We start from the raw sequence: 20,691 nt of genomic DNA on the forward strand, positions 1-20,691 counted from the left end.
ATGTGCACATTTAATGGAAAATAGTGAAATCCTAATAGCATATATATAGTGAATGAGATAGTGAGAAGAGAACAACAAGACAGATCTTGTATATACTACACATTAAAAATAATTTCCAACAGTAATAGTACAAACTTAAAACCAAACAAATTAAGAAAAATTAAGAATGTAACTCATCAATTAATATATCTATGTGTGAAATAGTGACGAGGCCAGGTAGCATAAACTTCAAAACATTACAAAAGTACAATCAAGTTCAACACATCAATAAATAGAGAGAAGAAAAACAACATGGTTTCTCTGTTTTGTGAAGAGAAGGATAATCAAATAATTCATATAGTTACAAATTACTCCAAGTTACTACAACCTTAACATATTTTGTCATAAAGGGGTAAATGCAAACATAAACCAAAAAACAAAAAAGGAAACATAAATCATCATCTTCTATGTACAATAGAGAGGGTCTATTCTCGATAATCACACCAAACCCAAACATCTTACATTCCCAATGAAACTCCCTTAAAAGGTTAACTCAAAATCAATATCAGCAGTAGTACTCACAAGAAGCAAGCAAGCAAGCACATCCAAAAACTCAACCTTAGTAACATTAATTAATGCATGATGATGATAACAAAAAAAAGCCCAAAAGGGTAAAAATTTAAGATGGCTGCTCTGCAACATTTTCTCTGTTCGGTTCTGGCAACGTTTGTGTTTTTTTTTTTTCTTTTGTACTAGGATTACTCATTTTTATTTATATATATAAAAATATATAAATATATATTGTCATCATTATTCAATCAAGGCAAAAAAAGCTTGTTGCCACACTTGCAACGCCAAGCTTCTGGATAATACTCAAGACGTATGATAAAACCGGGTTGAACCGGAACATGAACCGGATGACATGGGTTGCACCAACCACACTTGGATCTACATGATGGAGGCGTCGACCCTGGACCGCCAAGTTTCTTCTGCTCGGCCACTTCTCTCTTCCACTGTGATGCCGGAGACCCATTTTCCTTGTCTTTGTGCTTCACTGTTCCGCTACCTGAAAATGAAAAATAAAAAATGAGTATTTTGGATTAAAAATTACTGATACGGACACGGATACAGATACTGATATGTTCACACCGTTAATAATTTGGAAAAAATGACAGGATACAATATAATCATATATGTGTCCGTGCCTATCTAACATGTATCTGATAGCGAGACACGTCTAATTCAACTGAGACACGTCTAATCCAAATAGTGTCTGTGTTTGGTATAGTTGAAAACTATTGAATTGGAAAATAGTTCTATGTTTGAAATGAACTTACTGGGTTGTGGTGCGAGAATGGTTATGGCAAAAGTTGAAGAGAACAAGAGAAAAATGAAAATGAGTAACAACCAATGATGATGGTGGTGTTTGCGGTGGCGCAATACGCACATGATGGTGAGGTGGAATGCGCACGTTAGTGAAGCTGGGAAGAAGAGGAAGAGGTTGATGAGAAAGATAGTTTGAGAGGAAGGTGTGTTTGGTATTATTAAATGTTGTTGCAGAAGTGTTGCAGATTGTTGCGTGTGTATGTTTTTGTTGAGAGAGAAAGAAAGTCCAAGTCAAAAGAGAAGAAAGAACCCCAAAGAGGGTGTGAGAGATCTTGTTTGAGTATCTGAGAAATTAGTGGACCCGGTGGTTTGGGGACATGGACCCTACTAAACTTCAGAATTATTTGTCATAAGGTGGTGTGTTGTGTTTTCCAACTTGTTAGTATTTAACATGGCAGCTATCCTCATTTTTATCCTTAGATTGAACTATGGTTAATTTTTACTTGCCTGTAGTTGATAAGTTGATTCAATTAGCTTATGCAAAAGAAAGAAAAATATATTTTTTTTACAAGTTAAAATGAGATATATAATATAAAACCAATCGACTAATCTCTTTAGCATAAGGTGTGTCAAAAAAGACTATAAGTATTTACAAATATTGTAATCGAAGAAAAACATAAAACATGAAGTTTACAAATTACACCAGGCCTAGACAAGTAAGTGGGCTCGACCACTAGCTATAGTAGTTAGAAACTATGTTTGAATTTGTTGACTTTAACCACCAGAAAGAATACAGTTTGACCTTGTCCAGTAGATTAAATAACAAGAAGATATAAAGATATAAAGATTGGGGGACATGAACATAACTCAGTCAAACCACGCAAAAGTGTAGTAATCAGCCTAACGAGTAATACAAAAATACAAACAGTAAAACTACTACAACAAAAGTGGTTGTAAGATCCAACAAGCAAACAAACACGTAGCACAAGCACAATTCAAAATTGCAAAAAAAGTGTGATGCGCGACTTATGACAAGCATTAGAAACAGAGACGAACTCAAAGGAACGGAACCCTTGGAAATTAATGAATGAACCAGACTGCCAATAGCATAAAGAAAGTGAAGTCGTATCTCTTTCAAGCAAATCAACAAAGTCCAGTATCAAATTACTCAAAATTGGAACAAAGTCTAGTATCAATTAGCTTAGAGTTTATCATTTTTTCTTCAAATTATACCTCTGCCACCTTATTTTAAAAAATTAAATATTACTTAAACATAACTTTTTTTTATGTCATTTCATATTTTTTTTAAGTTGTGTCATTTCATATTTATAAGTTCGTTCAACTGATAATTTTACCAAATACTACAAGATCAATTAATTAGTTTATTCACTATAAGCTAACTTATCTGCTATACCAAACAGAACCTAAGTTAAAGAATAAAAGTTGATTTAGTCTCTGTTTTGATAAATTTAAACTATAAGCTAGGTAGTTCCTGAGACTGATATTTTATAGCTGATGTGTGGCTTAAAGCAAAGGTATAAATATTGTTTGGTTGGAAATCACATAGTTGGATCATTGATTTTAGTAGATATTTGGACATTATAGATAATATTTTCGATGAGCTTGTGACTATTTATCATGGGTTGAGACTTGCTAGAAACTTGAAATATGCCAGAATTTTGTGCAATATATTCGGATTCTCAAAATGTTATTGACCTCATCTTGAAAGACTGTAGCACATTTTACTGTTACGCAACTGTTGCTGATGTTATTTAGTATTAGATAGATAATTGAAATAGTTATAAGCAACAATATATATGTATAAAAGGAAATAAATAATTTTTGGTTTATGGTCAATTTGATTTATTTTTTCCATGTTTATTATAAAAATCGAAATTTGTGTCATGGGATAATATAAGAAATCAGGGTACCATAATATTCCGAGTGTTGGTAATTTTCTTTTGAAGTGAAGTTTTTTTTTTTTTGGTTGAAGAATTTATGGGGTTTGTGAGATGAATAAAGTGAAAAGAGTTCTCTAATGGTGGTGACAAGGTAGAAAATGAATTTTCAAATTTATGAATTTTAAATTTGATCTATGTGCATATTTGTTTTCGTCCAAATAATTTGAACGAATTTTGATTTTCGTCCCTATAATTTGAACATATTTTGATTTTCGTTCTCAATACAAGTCAAATCAGTGTCAACTGACCACCTAACAGTGGTTCAATCAACATATTGTGACCTTGTCAAATTTTTTGTGCGGCATAGCCAAATTAAAAGACTAAAACTTAAATTTCCTAATATTTCATAGACCAAAAATACATTTTGCCTAACTCTTTATAAAAACCAACACAATTGAGTAATCGTTTTTTCAATAACCGCAAACAATCTAATTGAGCCATAAGGAAGTAAATGATGATCATTTTAGAAATGAAGGAAGAAATTGTGTATTGCTAGTAATTGAGTCAAAAAGATGGAGAAGAAAGAGCTATTGAGGGTGGATGGCAACAAACAACGGCCGTGTAAATCAGTGTACGTATGGGATTGAGAGTCTGTCTCGTACGAGACAAACATTTCATCTGACCCTTTGTGCTGGCTGGATCAATGCAATTAATGCCAATGCCAAACCCCCCATTATTTCTCATTCAAGTGTTTTTAATCCATTAACAACTACTCACTTCGTCACAAGTTATAAGGGAAAATAAAAAAATCACATTTATTAAGAAAAAATAAAATATGAGAATTTGAAATATATTTTTGTGGGTTTTTCTTATAATAAGTTGAATACGAATATGTAAAAACAATTTTTATTGGTTGTTGTTTATTGAGAAAATGAGAGAGAGAAGAAATTAAATGCAATTTGCATTTAATTTTATGAAAATAAGGAAAAAAACATTCTTGAAAATAATTTTTTCTCTTATAATTTGGGAAAAAAATGGGTTTTTTTCCCTTATAATTTGGGGCGGAGGGAGTACTTTTTTTTAAATTAATAAGTAGTACTATTATTTGACGAGTATTTTCAAAATATAAAATTTCTATAATTTTTACTAATGCACAATTAAAAATATTCGTAATCATAATTAAGTATTGGTGTGCGTGCAGTAGTCAATTAATCCTTATATTTTGGGACGAAGAGAGTAATAAACAAACACAAAGTAAATTCAACTTTTCTAAAATTTTCTAAAAATTAATCTCTAAATCATTTTAGATCAAAATCACTATTTTTTTAATCTGTACCGAAAAAATAGTGAATGTTCCATTTTCTCATATTAGAAGCACCGGCCACCAACGGCCTCATAAATTGCTTATCAAAAAAAAAAAAAAAAAACGGCCTCATAAATTCAATTTGGCACCTGTATAACAGAACATAGAACAAACTCCCTGATCATTTATTATAGCATTAATTACTCTGGATTAAAATACTTAATATTAAAAAATAAAAACAAAACTGTCAAATCAAGATTTACACAATCTCTCAATATCATTTTAAGTTTTACACAATTTCTAAAATAATATACATACTCTCGTTTGTCTTTTTTTATAAAAAACAAAAATGTTTATTCTTTTAATTAATTTTATAAGAAATTTTAATAACTTTTAAGTGTATTAAATGCTATTTTTTTTTTGTACCAAAAAAATGTTATATTTTTTGTAGCCTTATTTATTATGAATAAATAATATTAAAAGTAACTAAGTTGATAGAATTATGAATAATTCGTGTAGAGATATTTATGAAGTAGGATATTTATGAAATAAATTTAAATTTATAAATGTATTATAAAATCAACTAGTTTCAGAATGTTTCATTGGTATTGATGAATTGAAGTTTTTATTTCTTACTATAAAAATAATCGAAAGGAGTATTCAATTTTTTCAGTCAAGTAACTTAGTGGCCTAGAAGTTTCACTTCAACATAATGAATCTAATGCTCAAACTAGAACTTGGATTAGATCTCGCGCAAGACTTTCGGTTAACAAATATGATTGATCGAATTTGGGAGTTTTTAGTGTCTTTTTGTTAAATCTAGTCTATGTGCTACGAATTGTAAATTGCTATATAAAGGTAAACCGCATCAAATTAAATTGAGTTTCATACATCAATGAAGATTTACATCCATCTAAGAAATGTATCCTTGTGCATTGTGTGTTTGCATGCATACATATATGGTTATGTTATGTGTTTTAGGCAACGGTGGTAAGTTCTCCTATTTATACGAGAAGTGTGAAAACCTAATAATTATTTACGATCTTGCATGTATGCCATGTATAGGACTGATATCCTTTGAAAACCATTCCCACAAATCTTCATTTGCTCTTTGAATTTAATTTTGATGGGAAAAAATTGCTGCTTCTTCCATCTTTTTTAATTTTTTCTTGATGTATTTTGAACTCGCTTAATTAGCTACTTGATTTTCGAAACTTTGCTTTTTTTGAAATTGAGTAAAACTTTACGTATAACAAAAATAAGACAACAAATGAGTAATGAAAAAGATGAGTTAACATACATAAAAATAAATATCAAAAACTTAAAACAATAAACCTCTATTTTGTTTTGTTTTGAATTTTAGAGAAACTGTTTTGAAAATAAGAGAAAAACCTAATAAACTTAATTTTATAATACGATTAGATTTCCACGCATATGCCTAACCTTAACAATAAAAACTACAATCACCCCGTATTCTAACTCTCTTTTGGAGTATTTAGGGTCCGTTTGGTTGGGGAAAAAATACCGAAACAAATAAATGAACTTAGACTTAAACTTAGTTTAAGTTAATTCTTCAATTTTCGCATTTTCTTTCTTTCTCATTTTTTTTCCTTCCAATAAAATAGCGGATAAAATGGTAATTAATGTAGCAAAGGTATATGATCTTTATGCAGGTGCTGCAGGCCTATCCTAAACCTATCACGGTGGCAGTATCCAGAATTGAATGTAAAGTATATATGGCCAAGTGTGATTGAGTAGTACCAGTAATCGTTAGATGCCTCAATTTATGGCTTTTGCTTTGCTTCTACTTGGCAAACCAACGAGGTAGGCTTGTAGGCTGTGGCATTTCATTGCATACCTCATGGCTCGTGTCTTTGTTCCTACGATACGTTAAGAAAATCTAGTTTATGCTCAGAACATCAACATGTGTGGTGTAGTATTTATTTTTAGGCAAACGCTAACGATTTAATAAATGTATCCGGGTTTAGATCTATAGTACTACTTATAAGCTTATTATTATTATTATTATTATTATTATTATTATTATTATTCTCAATCTTAATTTTTCTATAATCAATAACCAATAAAAATTATATTTACATCTCATTTATTGGTTAGACGCAAGCATCGAGAAAGGATCTCTCAATTTGTTTTCTCTCAATTTCCCTCAATTTTCACATCTCAACCATCAATCAATTTTAATCCATTTCTTTTAAATTATAGTATTGTTTTATAGGTACAATCTAATAGTTCAAATACCAACATTATTTCCTCAATTTATTTTAGAATGCCTTAACCCTTCACCTACTGCTACTTGGTTCAAAACCTGGCATCATGAAGGAACAGACTACAGAGGATGTAAGGGACACTCATGTGCTCATTTGTTCGGTTTTTTATTTTTTATTCTTCTTTTTTTTGACAAATTTTCTTGATTCTTCTTGATAAACGTTTTTCATGTTTTGAATTCTTATATACTTATTTTGAAAATGTTATTTATTTTAAACTAATTCTTTTTCACAAGAAGACTACAGTGCTGAAATTTGATTTTATTTAAAATAGAAATTTATTTATTTGATTGGATAAACCAGGATAAAATATGAATAAAATAATTTGAACGAAGAGTAATATTTGAAGCAAAAAATGTACTATATTAGTATCTCTTTTTCGATAACCATGTTATAGATGCAATATGTCCATCCATTTTGTTGAAAATTGTCTCAATCGGACTAACCATCTTTATAGACTTGAATTGTTTAAACTTTAAAATATCCTCTTTATATATAGATTTTTTAGCGAACATTTTATTTTTGGGTACAAATTAAACCAATTGTTCTGGTGTTGTTTCAACTCTACAGTGACTACTGACTAGTGAGCATGAAAGGAAAAATTATACAGTTCTTTGCAGGGTCAATCTTGTAAATTCAGGCCCTGTATAAGGATGGTCCTACTAATGGGCCCTTGGAGCATTTGGGTTATTCATTTTAGGTTTGGCGGAGTGTACATACAAAGAAAGAGAATCACACTGTTACTTATAATGCTAGTTTATTTTTTGGGTTATAGCAACTTCTAGTGTTTGTTTTTATGACCTTATTAGTTGATTCCTTAGGACACCAGCATTTGTTTCTTGTGGTGTATATAGTGATTTTTTGGAAAGAATGTGTGATAAGTTAATGTGTCATTTGTTCTATGGTTGCAATAATATAATTACTTAGATAATCTTATATTAAATTTGAAAAAAAATTGAAAATGTTATGTTATGTACCACAGAAAATATGACAGTTTAAACTGTGTTGAAAATCCTTCACATGGACCAGTCCATTTGGCTCTGTATCTCGTAAAGGGGTAGGGTATTTAGTTTTTTGAAAAACTAAAGGGTAGGGTTTAATTAGCAAAACAACACTGACTTGTACTAACTTGGCCCAACTTGGTCCATTATGAAATTATCTTAACCTATCACATGCTAACACGAATTAATGGCTCTTACACCTATGACACACTATTAGGAGTGGAAATAGGTCGACCAACCTATATGGGTCTATGGTCTAACCTACTTAATGTTCGACGTAGTCTAATTTGTTTTAGGCTTTTAGCTCATACTAATTTGTTTCATCATTAAATGAGTCGATAATTTAAATCGGAATCTCACAGTTAGGTGTTAGTATTATAATGTTTACCGTATTGTCTATTGAAAATAAATAAAAAGAAGGGAAAAAAGTAGTGAGTAAAACACTTTCCATGGCTTGACAAATTACTGCAATTTGAAGCCAAAAATAGAAGCATATTCCTTATTGGATGAGACATTGAGTCATTAGATGGATGATACTTTGAAGCTTTGTAGTTTGTATCCAAACCAGAAGCATAAAGCCACACAATGAGGTGTTTGTCATTACCAAGGCCAGTTGACAACTCACGTGTGACATGCCCTATTTTTTTATTAAAAAAAAAGACAAATGCTAAATAGTGCCCCGGGCACTCTTTAAGCCCTTAAATAGTAAGTTTTTTATAGAATTTTTATGGAAATGCGTAAAGTCAACGCATTGGAAATTGAAGTGTTTAATTTTTTGAATAAAAAGTTTTTTTTAATGGAATGCTTAAAGAGTGCCCCGGGGGAACTCGTTAGCAAGGTTATCAAAACCGGACCGGACCGGCCGGTCGGACTGGTCGGACCGTGAACCGGTCATGAAAACGGTTCGGTTTTGAGCAAAAAACGGATAGGAAACCGACCGGCAAAAAAACGCGTGAACCGGGGTCGGACCTGGTCGAACCAGTCGGGCGGTTCAAACGGTTTTGCAGATTTTTTTTTTTTTTAAAAAAAGGCCAAAACGACGTCGTTTTAATTTTTTTCAAAAAAATAAAAAATCTGAAACAAAACAACGACGTCGTAGGAATAAGAAATGTTTTTGTTTTTCATCTATTTTTCATTTGGTTTGAATTATAAATTTTATTTTATTTTGACTTGTGATATTTTATCTTTTTAATGTGTAAAATTATGAAATATTGAGCAATTATTCATGTATATTTATTTATATATTATTTAAAATATATATTTAATTAAAAACGGTTCGACCTCGATTGAACGCGGTCCGACCAATTGAACTTTGAACCGGTGAGCTCGCCGGTTCGATGACCGATCCGGTTCTGACAACCTTGCTCGTTAGCAAGAACCTAAAAAAAAATGATATCCAACTTATAAATCAACTAATATATGATGCACCAATTTTACCGTTTATTAATACAATATTATTTAAAGTTAAAGTTTTGCGCCGTAATCGAACATAAAAATAATACTAAAAGAATTCGAATATTAGATTTTATCATAAATACACTCTAAGATCTCAAACTTTCAAAACTTTGTGGGACGTATTCTATTCATTCAGTTGTGGAATACAAAGTTTATGACTTGTTTGACTTGATATAGGTATGGTTATTAGTAGTGGTTCAATCTAACACTTTCACATATTTATTGCATGCAATTTCATCTCAATCTAGTAGTACTATACTGATGGAAATGTGAAAAATGAACTCTTCCCAAAAATCATAAAATTTTGATGCTGCTAACTCCTCCTATATCCCTTATTATAAGTGCTATCGATTTTTCTTACATTTTTAAAAAGTTGTTGATAAATTTAAAGGTTAATGGTGGTTTAAAAAGGGACACCAATTGAGAGACGGAGGAATATGTTTAAATTTAACTTTTTAGATCACAAGACAAACTAGTAGTATTAATAATGTGTATGTTTGAAATAATAATACTAAATTCATCTAATACAACATAGGGACTTATATTTAGAAAAACAATTCTTCATAAGATCAAGGGACGGGAGGAGTAATAATTAATAGTAACACAAATTTTACATAAAATAAAGATAAAGATAAAATTGACTTCATAATAGAAGTCAAATTGCACGCAATTCACAACAAGAAGAGAAAAATCACTCAAGGGCATAGAGATGTTGTTCGTCAACGTCGGTTGTTGATTTAGTCATCCACATATGCTTTTCTTTTAGACAGTAATGATTATATCTTGGTAGAGAACTTATCGTATAAGTGTGCAAATGTATAGTTTTGCTTATAAAAATGAGGGAATATCAATCAATATTATACAAAATTGAATCATTTAATAAACGTTTTTTAAGATATAATCTCAATTCTGAAACTGTCACCACGAATTTGTAAACCAACCATTACACCCTGGCACTCTATCATCAGATCTTTCTATTGTTTTTGTTGCAATACGGGAACCTTTCATTAGACCACTAATCTTTCTGTCGCAGTAAAAGTTATTTTTGCCCTCCACATTTCATTTTCCTTAAGTATTGTGTTCTGGGCCGAGCGTCGAGCTCGAGCATCAGTGGGTGTCGGACACACATACCATCCGAACATGTCCTAACGGTCAGATACCCTTGCGTATTGTAACGGCCGTAAACCGGAATGATGAGCATTAACTGCACATCATGGCTCCTTAGCCGTTTTCCGGCAGCCACTTGATGGCCATTAATGCCATCAAGGGCCTTAGCCCAGCGCTGGGGGCTATATATATGCATCTCCACTTCATTTGCAAGGTACGCATTTTATAGCTAAGAAAACCTTACACACATACTGACTTGAGCGTCGGAGTGCCTGCAGGTACACAACCCCCCTCCGCTCCAACAGGGGTCTCAAACGCTCTCAACCACCGCAAACGCCGGCGAAGTCGCATCATTCTGATCAACACGATCAGTGGCGCCGTCTGTGGGAACCATAGTTTCCCTGTTTAACCAAACCAAAAACTAAAAAACTTCCTTCAAAACACCCTCTTCACGACCAATGGCTGGCGTTAACAACCACCAAATCCCGGAGCTCGTGGCGGAGAACAACGTTCAACCAATGGACTACGCGCCGTACCACCCGCTGGACGGACAATTCGCCTCCGTAACGGAAGATGGCCAGGGAGGGCAAGACGCGCATTACGAGCCCTACAACCCAGAAGAACCGCAGATCCCTGTGGCTACCCCGCCACAGGCGACTCCGGCAGTGGCTATCCCTCCGGGCGTTCCCATGCAAGAAATGATGGCTGCGTTGGTCAATGCAATCAACCGCCAATCGGACTTACTGCTGCAGCAGAACCAGCGATACGAGCAGCAGAATCAAAGGCTCGAGCAACAAAGCCGTCGCATCGACGCAATTGCTGAGTCGAGGGTCACGGCGCAAGCTCGCCCAGCTCGCCGTTCACCCACACCTGTGAGGAGCAGAACCTACTCCAGGTCTCGCTCACCACAGAAGCGAAAGGAGGTCGAGCCCATGGAGAAACGAGGCTATATCTCGAAACTCCACCCCGCCGAGGAGACATTCCCCTAGAAGGGACAACCCTCCTCGCCGCCAAAGGAACCGATCCCCGGCAGAGAGGGACAGTCACCAAGGCCCCCTCTCCCGAAGGATCCGAGAACTTCCCCTACCGGTCGGACTCGAGAAACCACCGGCAATGGATACCTACGATGGCTCGACAGACCCGGACGAGCACATCGAAAATCTTGAAGCTCTCCTCGAGTACAGAAATGTACGAGGCTCTATCAAGTGTAAGCTCTTTCCCACAACTCTGAGGAAAGGCGTTATGGCTTGGTACAAGAGCTTGGCGCCAGGATCCATAGACTCTTGGTCGGACCTGTGCGCCCGCTTCCGGGCTCACTTCACTTCCTCGAGGCGTCATCCAAAAACTGAAGCAACCCTCGAGGCCATTATCCAAGGCGAGAACGAGCCTTTAAGGGCCTACCTCGAACGGTTTAACAAAGCAGCCGTAGAAGTGAAGGTCGAGGAGGGCATGAAGCTGTATCTTCTCGATAGGGGATTACATCCGGACAGCGACTTTGCTAAAGCCGTCGGTATCGAAGAGCCGAAAACGCTGGATGCATTCTTCGAAAAGGCGAAGAATTACATTGCCTACGAGGAAAAACAGAGGGCCAAAGATCTAAGAAGGCCTAAAGGTCAAGAAAAAACCAGGAACCACGAAAAGGATGAAGCTGGAACCTCGCGAAGAGGTAACGAAAAGCAAAGGGAGGAAAGGATTAAAGATTCCAAACCTCCTCGGGGAAAATTCACAACATATACTCCACTGAATGCGTCAAGAGATCGCATTTTCGCCGAAGTCTCCGCTGCGGACTTCAAAAAGGCTGGGATCCACTTCCCAAGACAGCAGCCCATGAAGGCAAATACTGATAGGACGAAATTCTGTCGCTATCATAAAAGCCATGGACACGTCACTGAGGACTGTGTCCACTTAAAAGATGCCATCGAGATTCTGATACAAAAGGGTTATGCCCGAAGATATGTTCAGAACGACGAACAAGCACAACAACAACAACAACAACAACAGCGGGAGCCTCAAGAGGTCGCAATGGCCATTGATGTTCCCGAGCAGGAAAACAGAGGCATCGTCCCTCAGGCATTGGCCATCTCGGCACCTGAAATTCCACTCCCATCCCCGGGGTCAGACGAGGGAGCACTCATGAGGCATTTCAACGCCCACCTGAACGGCTCATGGGAAAACTTCCCAAAAGCACTGGTGATAACAGGAGGAGGGCTAAACAAGATCACCCTCGGTTCAGTAAAAAGAAAGTTCGAGGAGCTGGAAAACGTTTGCTCAGTGACTCCCATCACCATCTCCAAACCTGAGGGAGACTCCGACCCGCTGGCCTTCTACAAATCAGAAGTCCCTGGGGGCTCGCCAAACTATCAGATACCACTGTTGGTGAGGGCTCGCATGGCGAACTTCGACGTCCACCGCATCCTCGTTGATCAGGGAAGCTCGTGTGACGTAATGTACTCGGGGCTATTCAAAACTTTACAGCTGTCGGAGAAAAACTTGGTCCCTTACGTAGGACCCGACCTTCAGGGGTTCAATGGGTCGACTACCAAGCCTTGGGGATATGTGGACCTCATCGTCACCTTCGGCGAGGAAAAGGCTATGAAATCCGTGAGGACGCAATTCATGGTCGTCGACTGTCCCTCGCTGTACAACTGCATCATCGGCAGAACTACTTTAGCGGAGTTGTTTGCTGTGTCGTCCACCGTCCACTTGAAGCTGAAATACTACACACCGGACGGCCAGGTCGCCACCATCAACGGCGACATAGCTGCTGCGAGGAGATGTTTCGAGGCCGCGGCGAAAAATCTGAGTACCGTGGCAACCCCCAAGAAAACCGAAAAGAAAAATCCGGGGGTAAACACTATTGGAGGATCCGTCGACATCGATGCTCGACTCACAAAAAAGGAGCATCAAGAAGAGAAACAGAAGGACCTCACCGATGCTGAAAAGAAAATCTACCGCCCCATTCCGGACGGAGATTTCGAGCTGGTGCCCTTGGGCGAAGACCCCCTCAAAGGGATCAAGATTGGAACTGGACTTCCCGACTTGGTCAAAAAGCAACTGATCGCCTGCCTTAAGGACAATGCTGAACTGTTCGCCTGGAGCGCTGCAGAAATGCCTGGTATCGACCCTGAGGTCGCTTGTCACCAGTTGACTTTAGATCCTAGGGCTAGTGCCGTTGTTCAGCGGCGTAGGAAGCAGTCTCCCGAAAAAGCGGAGGCTGCTGAAAAAGCTGTAAAAGACCTCCTCGAGGCAAATTTCATTTCGGAAGCTAGGTATACCACCTGGCTATCCAATGTTGTACTTGTTAAGAAATCGAATGGAAAATGGCGCATGTGTGTTGATTATACCGATCTTAATAGGGCTTGCCCTAAAGACGCTTACCCTTTACCTAACATAGACAAATTAGTAGATAATTCATCAGGATTTAAATTACTATCGTTTATGGATGCGTACTCGGGTTATAATCAAATAAAAATGGCTGAAATCGATAAAAAGAAAACAGCGTTTATGACCGAATCCGGTAATTATTATTACAACGTAATGCCTTTCGGGCTTAAAAACGCAGGCGCCACATACCAAAGGATGATGAACAAAGTCTTCAATAATGAAATCGGTGACATGCTCGAAGTCTACATGGATGATATGATCGTCAAATCCGAAGAGGAAGTCGATCATACAGCCCATCTAAAAAGAGTATTCGACCAAGCGAGAAAGTATAACATGAGATTCAATCCTGAAAAATGCACGTTCGGCGTAAAAGCTGGGAAATTCCTCGGGTTTTACTTAACCGAAAGAGGAATCGAAGCCAACCCCGATAAATGCAGAGCATTCTTTGAGTTCCCTACGCCGGACTCAAAGAAATCAATCCAATCATTAAACGGGATGCTCACAGCCTTATCTCGTTTTGTCGCAAAATCTGCTCAACACGCGCTACCTTTATTCAAATTACTTAGAAAAGAGTCCGCATTCGAATGGACAAAAGAATGCGAGGATGCGCTACAACACTTAAAACGAGCACTATCCGAACCCCCAGTCCTAACACGACCCAACGAAGGGGAAACCTTATATCTTTATCTCGCCGTAGCATCGGAGGCCATCAGCGCCGTTCTAATAAGAGAAACCGAGCAAGGGCAAAAACCTGTCTATTTCGTGAGCAAGGCTCTGCAAGGACCAGAACTCCGATACTTACAGATTGAAAAAACGGCCTTAGCAGTAGTCATGGCCGCAAGAAAGTTAAGACACTATTTCTTAGCTCACTCCATCGTGGTTCGAACTGATCAACCGATTAAGCAACTCCTTGCGAGGCCGGATATGACAGGACGAATGCTAAAATGGTCGCTCGAGTTGTCCGAATTCGAAATCTTTTTCGAAAGCAGAAAGGCTTTAAAAGCCCAAGTGCTAGCAGACTTCATAGCCGAGATGACCACACCATCCACCCCGGACAAGAACAAATGGACCATCTTCGTAGATGGATCCTCGAATCCACAAGGGAGTGGTGCAGGTATCATACTCGAAAGCGGTGAAGGAGCGCTCATAGAAGTTTCACTCGAGCTCGCCTTTCCAACCACAAACAACCAAGCCGAATACGAAGCTTTCTTGGCAGGGTTAAGGTTGGCTCAGGATATGGAAGCCGAGGAAATTAAAATATTCACGGACTCACAGCTCGTCGCATCACAAATAACCGGAGAATACCAAACAAAAGACGAGCGACTCACAGAATATTTAAACTTGATCAAAGAAAAATTAACCAAATTCAGACAAACCGAAATTAAGCACGTTCCTCGCGAACACAATGCAAGAGCAGATATCTTATCAAAGCTCGCAAGCACTAAGAAAAAGAAAGGCGGAAATCAATCGCTTATTCAGGAAACGCTATCCAAACCAAGCATAGTGAAACCCACCGAGGTATTCCTGATATGCGAGATCGACGCCAACAGCTGGATGACACCCGTGTTCGAATTTCTGAACACTGGGAACCTCCCACTTGATAAGAAGGAGGCAGCTAAGGTAAAAAAGAGAGCCTGCGCATATGTAATCCTAAATGGAAAAATGTACCGCCGAGGATTTTCCATCCCTCTGCTAAGGTGTGTCGAGGAAAGCAAGGTAGCTTCGATCCTCGGCGAGATCCACGAAGGAATAAACGGTCAACACATCGGTGGACGCTCCTTGGCCAGAAAGGCCTTGCGAGCAGGATTCTATTGGCCTACCATGCAAGCAGACGCAAAAGAGCATGTCAAAAAATGCGACAAATGCCAACGCCACGGAGATATGCACTTGGCCCCTCCAAACGAGCTAAAGACGCTATCATCCCCGTGGCCGTTTTCTTGGTGGGGGATGGACCTCTTAGGACCGTTTCCAACGGCAGCAGGACAAAATAAATACTTAATAGTAGCTGTCGACTACTTCACGAAATGGATCGAAGCCGAACCTCTCGCCCACATCACAACATTCAACGTGTTGCGATTCTTCAAACGCAATATACTCGCGAGGTTTGGGATCCCTCAAGTTGTCGTTACAGATAACGGGACTCAATTCACGGACAAGAAAGTGCGAGAATTCATGGCAAAAATAGGTACAACCCAACATTTCACCTCTGTCGAACACCCTCAAACGAACGGCCAAGCCGAAGCTGCAAATAGGGTTATACTACGAGGACTCAAAAGAAGGTTGGATGAAGCAAAGGGAAAATGGACAGAAGAACTACACAGCGTACTCTGGTCTTACCGAACCACTCCACATTCTACAACGGGAGAAACGCCCTTCCGACTGACGTACGGAACAGAGGCCGTAATTCCAGTGGAAACCGGAGCATCCTCCTTCCGAACAGAAGTACCCCTCGAAGGGGAAGACAACCACGAAATGCTCAGAGAGGAGCTCGACCTCTTGGAAGAACTCCGAGACGGCGCAGCCCTCCGAGAAGCTACTTTGAAACAAAAAATAGCAGAACGGCATGACAAAAAGGTCATCAAGCGAGAATTTGACGTTGGGACACTAGTACTCCGACGCAACCAAAAAGATTCTCGCGAGGGCAAACTCGCGGCAAATTGGGAGGGACCTTATCGTGTCCGAGCCAAAACCGAAAACGGCGCTTATTATTTGGAAGATCTTTACAGAAAAGAAATTCCACGACCTTGGAATGCCGAAAAACTCAAACAATACTACAGTTGAGGGAAGCTCCAAGCCATCCCTCGACGAAGGCTATGTCTTCGCCCATGAGAAGCACGCCTATACAACGGAGGAGTGCTTAGGTACGGGCATGAATCTTAAAACATAAAACAAAGTCGAGGCATTTGGAACTCGATGATGTTGGCGAGGATAGTTCTAGACCACGGAACACCATCGTCGTAGTACACGCTCGGTAGAACCCCAGCTCGCGATGGGATGTTCACACCCCGAGGAGGAAAGCTTAACAACAGCCCCTCTCCTCGTTATTAGTTTGGATTAACATCTCCAAACACTTAGAATGGTTCCCCGCACCCTCTAAGTTCGGCATCAATGGTACCAGCTATCATAACGATGACCACCATCCAGACACACACTAGCGCGAAGAATTACATAGCTCGGCGCATAGAATGTTTGGAAATTTACCGTTAAAAACCTCAAAGCTAGTCGAGCACAGGAATACAGGTCGTCGCTACGAAAAAATAATCAAGGCACGAACCTAAAAACGGTGAAGCATACGAACGGCCGATTCGACATTCAGAGGAAATTGAAAACATCGCCATACAAAGCCTAAGTCTAGATATGAGATAAAGGTAAAAAGGCAAGAGAATAAATCAAAGTACTGATAGTTAAAGACCCCGAAGGGCCATAATTGTCGGTTACATCAAAAAGGGCAAGTGCCCGAGCGAAACAAAGAAGAAAAAATAAATTTACACTTCATCATCAGGAGAGGTGACAATAGCTCCATCCCGCACCTCCTTCTCCTCATCCAAACCCTCCTCGATCAAGCTGGGGTTGAGAATCCTGAGCTGAGCCACCGCGTTGTTAAAACTAAAGGCCGCAGCAGCCACCATGTTGGACTCAAGCTCCTGGATCTTGGCGATCAGATCAGCACGAGAGGAGGAAGCATACTCCCCTTGAGGATCGAGCTCCTTCTCCCGATCTTCAACAACCCCGGTGACTTGGAGCCTCTCCAATTTCCCTTCCAGCTCGCCAATCAAACCCTTCTGCTCATCAACCTTCTGCACGGCACTATCCCTCTCCTCGGACACCGTCTTGAGCCTATCCTCCGCTTCCTTGAGATTGGCCGAGAGGGTCTTACGCTCCTCCCTGAACACCATGCAGGAGGCCTCGGATTCTGCCAACTTCCGCTGCAGCAAAGGCAACTCCTTGCGAGCTTCATCCCTTTCCTCCAGATACTTGCATTCCCGGCCATTCAAAAAAGTCGCTACCTCGACTAATTTGAGCAGAGCCATGGACTGGGCGGCTATTTCAGTCCGGAGACCCTCAGGACCCATATCCGAGAGGATGGCCTCATCTGTCAGATCAATCTTCACTTTGGTCTCCCCGGTCAACAGTTTCTCATGAGCATAAAGTGGAGGAAGGACGAAATCATCGGCAGGAACACCAGCAGACAACCTATGAGGACCGGGGCGAGGAGGATCATCCTGACCAGAAAGATCCACTACCTCGTGCCCCTGACGAGAAGAGGTCTCCTCCTCCAGTCGTATCCTCTTCGAGCGATCCAGGTTTGAGGCTGTGGGAGACTGAGGGGCAGAAGAAGTTGTAGCAGCACTGCTCGCCTCCCTCTTGTTCTTAGCAGCACGAGCTTTGCGGAGAGCAGCAGATCCACTGGTCATTGTACCTACACAAACCAGAGCAACAGTTAGCAAAACAGAAGGCGAGCAAATAAAAGAAGCAAAAACAGTTGGTAAAAAAGTAAATAAAAGAAAGCTGCGAGCATACTCCAAAAAGCAGTCAATTCTTCCGAGGTATCACAGGCGAGCAACTCTTTCGTAGCGATCACCTTCGGGCAGGTCAACCTTCGACCATCTTCCCCAAACAAAGGCTCGCCACTCGAGTCACTCAGAAGGAAAGGAGGCAAGCCCTCCACAAACTCTAATAATTTTTTATAATCAGCTCTCTCCTCAGCTGATAACGCTCCCAGCGTAAACACAAATTCTTTGGTCGACATGGAATAATGATCCCTGCGCCAATAGAACGGGAATCTAGCAAAATCCTCCTCTATAGGGAGACCTTGCTCATCAAACACTTCCTGTCCAAGCTCATCAATTCGATGCCCCCTACGAACGAAATTGTTCCAACCTTTCGTCGTTATGGGCCTAACCCCATAGAAAACAGACTTGAAACCCCGTACCGACTCGTCGAACATATCAAAGAGGCGTTTCCGTTGCCTCAAAGAAACCCATCCATGTTTGGTGTCCGGTACCGGGGCTCCTTTAGCGAGCTTCCCTTTCGCCTGTTCCCCCCGGGGGCAGCTCCGTTGAAGGCCAAAATGGTAAAAGAATAAAGGCAAGGTGGGGCCCAAACCCAAATACTCAGCAGTCTTTTCGAAAGCCTTGATAAAGGCCAACGAGTTTGGATGAAGTTGCGAAGGGGCCAAGCGAAGATGACGAAAGATGGACACCTCCAGATCTGTGAAGGGCAGCCGAATTCCCAGGTGCTTAAAGGCAATCTCGTATATGGGAATCGTCCCCCAAGCCCAATTACTGCAGATCCTATGACGAGCAGTAGGAATCCGCACCTCAAAATCTTCAGTAGGAGGAGTCTGTATATCCGTGCACATCGTCTCTGGGATGTCACTCTCGCAATTCTGATAGATCGACTCTGTCTCTCGAGGTTCGTCCGCCACCCATGAAAGGTCGGCTCGGACACGAATTGACGAGGACGGCTGTTGATCTATGAACGAGACTTGACTTTGAGATCCTTCAGCCATCTAAAAGAAAACCTGAAAAAGCAGAGGAAGGAAAAATGAATTCGACATTCAAATCCACCCTTCCACCGCCAAATCAAGTGAAAGGGCGAGGATCTCAACAAAAGACTACGCGAAAACTGAAAGGGATAAAATACTCTCTCCGGGCGCTAAGTTCATAAAATAACCGAGCACGAAACGCATGTGGTGCTCGACACTGTTCTAAGCCAAAACCCAACCGTCAGTTGGTAAAAACGGCGATTTCTCGCCTGAAAACCGCGAAAAACCCCTATTTTGGGGGGAAAAGGGTGTTAATCACCACCTACAACCTTCAAAGGGACTACCCAAACTACACAGGAGACAAAACTACAAACCCCTACCGCGCAACTAACTACATAATCAAAGTAAAATCCAAAGCAAAATCTTCAAAGATTAAAAGGGATAAAACACTTACTTGTTGATTAAATGAAGATAGGAGTAAGGAGTTTGTAGTAGAAGAACGGAAGAGGAGCAAAACCACCAAAGGAAGCTTGAAACGGAAAGGCCAAATGATGGAGAAAGTGAGTAAGGAACTGTAAAGTTTCAAACGAAAAAATCTCCCTCCTATATATAGGCCAACGCGTCCGTACAGGAAAACCCGCGCCGCTTCCATCTGAACCACAGGATCGATCCAACGGTCCGGATCAATCACGATCAAGTGGCTCAGATTTGATCTCAGGGGGAACGAAAAGGCGCGAAAATCCAACGGGTCAAGACGACCTCGAGATTCAAATCTCAGTTAATAGCCACTCAAGTACTATTTAATAGTCTTTACACGTGGCGAGAGGAAACGAAGCGACTCGTCCTTTCAAGTCACATCCGTCTGCTCGCGCAAATCTCGCAGAATCCAAGACACCACATCCCGAGAAAATCGCAACCGAAAAAGGAAACGCAAGATCCTCGGAATCCATTCCCCGTATTTCTTTGCTGAAAATCCGGGGAAGGCCGCAACCACCGAATAAAAACACCGCGCTACATCGACAAATTCGTAAAGTCGAAAACATGCTCGAAAAAGGAGTACGGTTTTTCGATCGAAAAGTCCGCTCGGAGTCATTCGGAAGGTCCACGACATTATTAAATCAAAGACATACATAGAGCATGAGTGCAAATAAATTATACTCGGAAAATTCAAAGGAGAATTATTTTATTAATGATAGTCCATTACAAAGGGAAGAAGATTACAAGGGGAACCGAGCACCTAATCCTCGTGCTCGGAACCTGAGCTAATTGCGGAATCCGAATCAGTCCACAGCACCTCCTCTGGCCATATCTTAGCCTCCTTCCCAACCTGGGACCCTCCTTCGCCAGAGGCAGGGCCAGGAGGATAGAGGTGGGGAGATTGACGAGCCCTCAGGAACTCCTCGATTGCCCCAATGAAGTCCGCCGATTCATCGGAACTTGAGGTATCAGAAGTATCCGAGGA

At 39.9% G+C, this 20,691-nt stretch overlaps 1 protein-coding gene across 1 annotated transcript; it reads right to left on the bottom strand.

The window, feature by feature from the left end:
• Positions 1 to 303: 303 nt before the first annotated feature.
• Positions 304 to 1,673, bottom strand: LOC123883576 (EPIDERMAL PATTERNING FACTOR-like protein 5). The gene is made up of 2 exons (XM_045932424.1): positions 1,317 to 1,673; positions 304 to 1,045 (listed from the first exon to the last, which is right to left on the bottom strand). The coding sequence occupies exons 1-2, from the start codon at positions 1,426 to 1,428 to the stop codon at positions 798 to 800; spliced, it is 360 nt and encodes a 119-aa protein (XP_045788380.1). The 5' UTR covers positions 1,429 to 1,673; the 3' UTR covers positions 304 to 797.
• Between the last annotated feature and the right edge of the window lie 19,018 nt (positions 1,674 to 20,691).

Source organism: Trifolium pratense, linkage group LG1 (assembly GCF_020283565.1).
Source record: "Trifolium pratense cultivar HEN17-A07 linkage group LG1, ARS_RC_1.1, whole genome shotgun sequence".
In the NCBI taxonomy this organism is placed as follows: Eukaryota; Viridiplantae; Streptophyta; class Magnoliopsida; order Fabales; family Fabaceae; genus Trifolium; species Trifolium pratense.

Coding starts and splice junctions, on each gene's coding strand:
- LOC123883576 (XM_045932424.1), bottom strand. CDS start 1,428: ATGTGCGTATTGCGCCACCGCAAACACCACCATCATCATTGGTTGTTA. Junction 1,046..1,316: donor CATTCTCGCACCACAACCCA/GTAAGTTCATTT, acceptor TTTCATTTTCAG/GTAGCGGAACAGTGAAGCAC.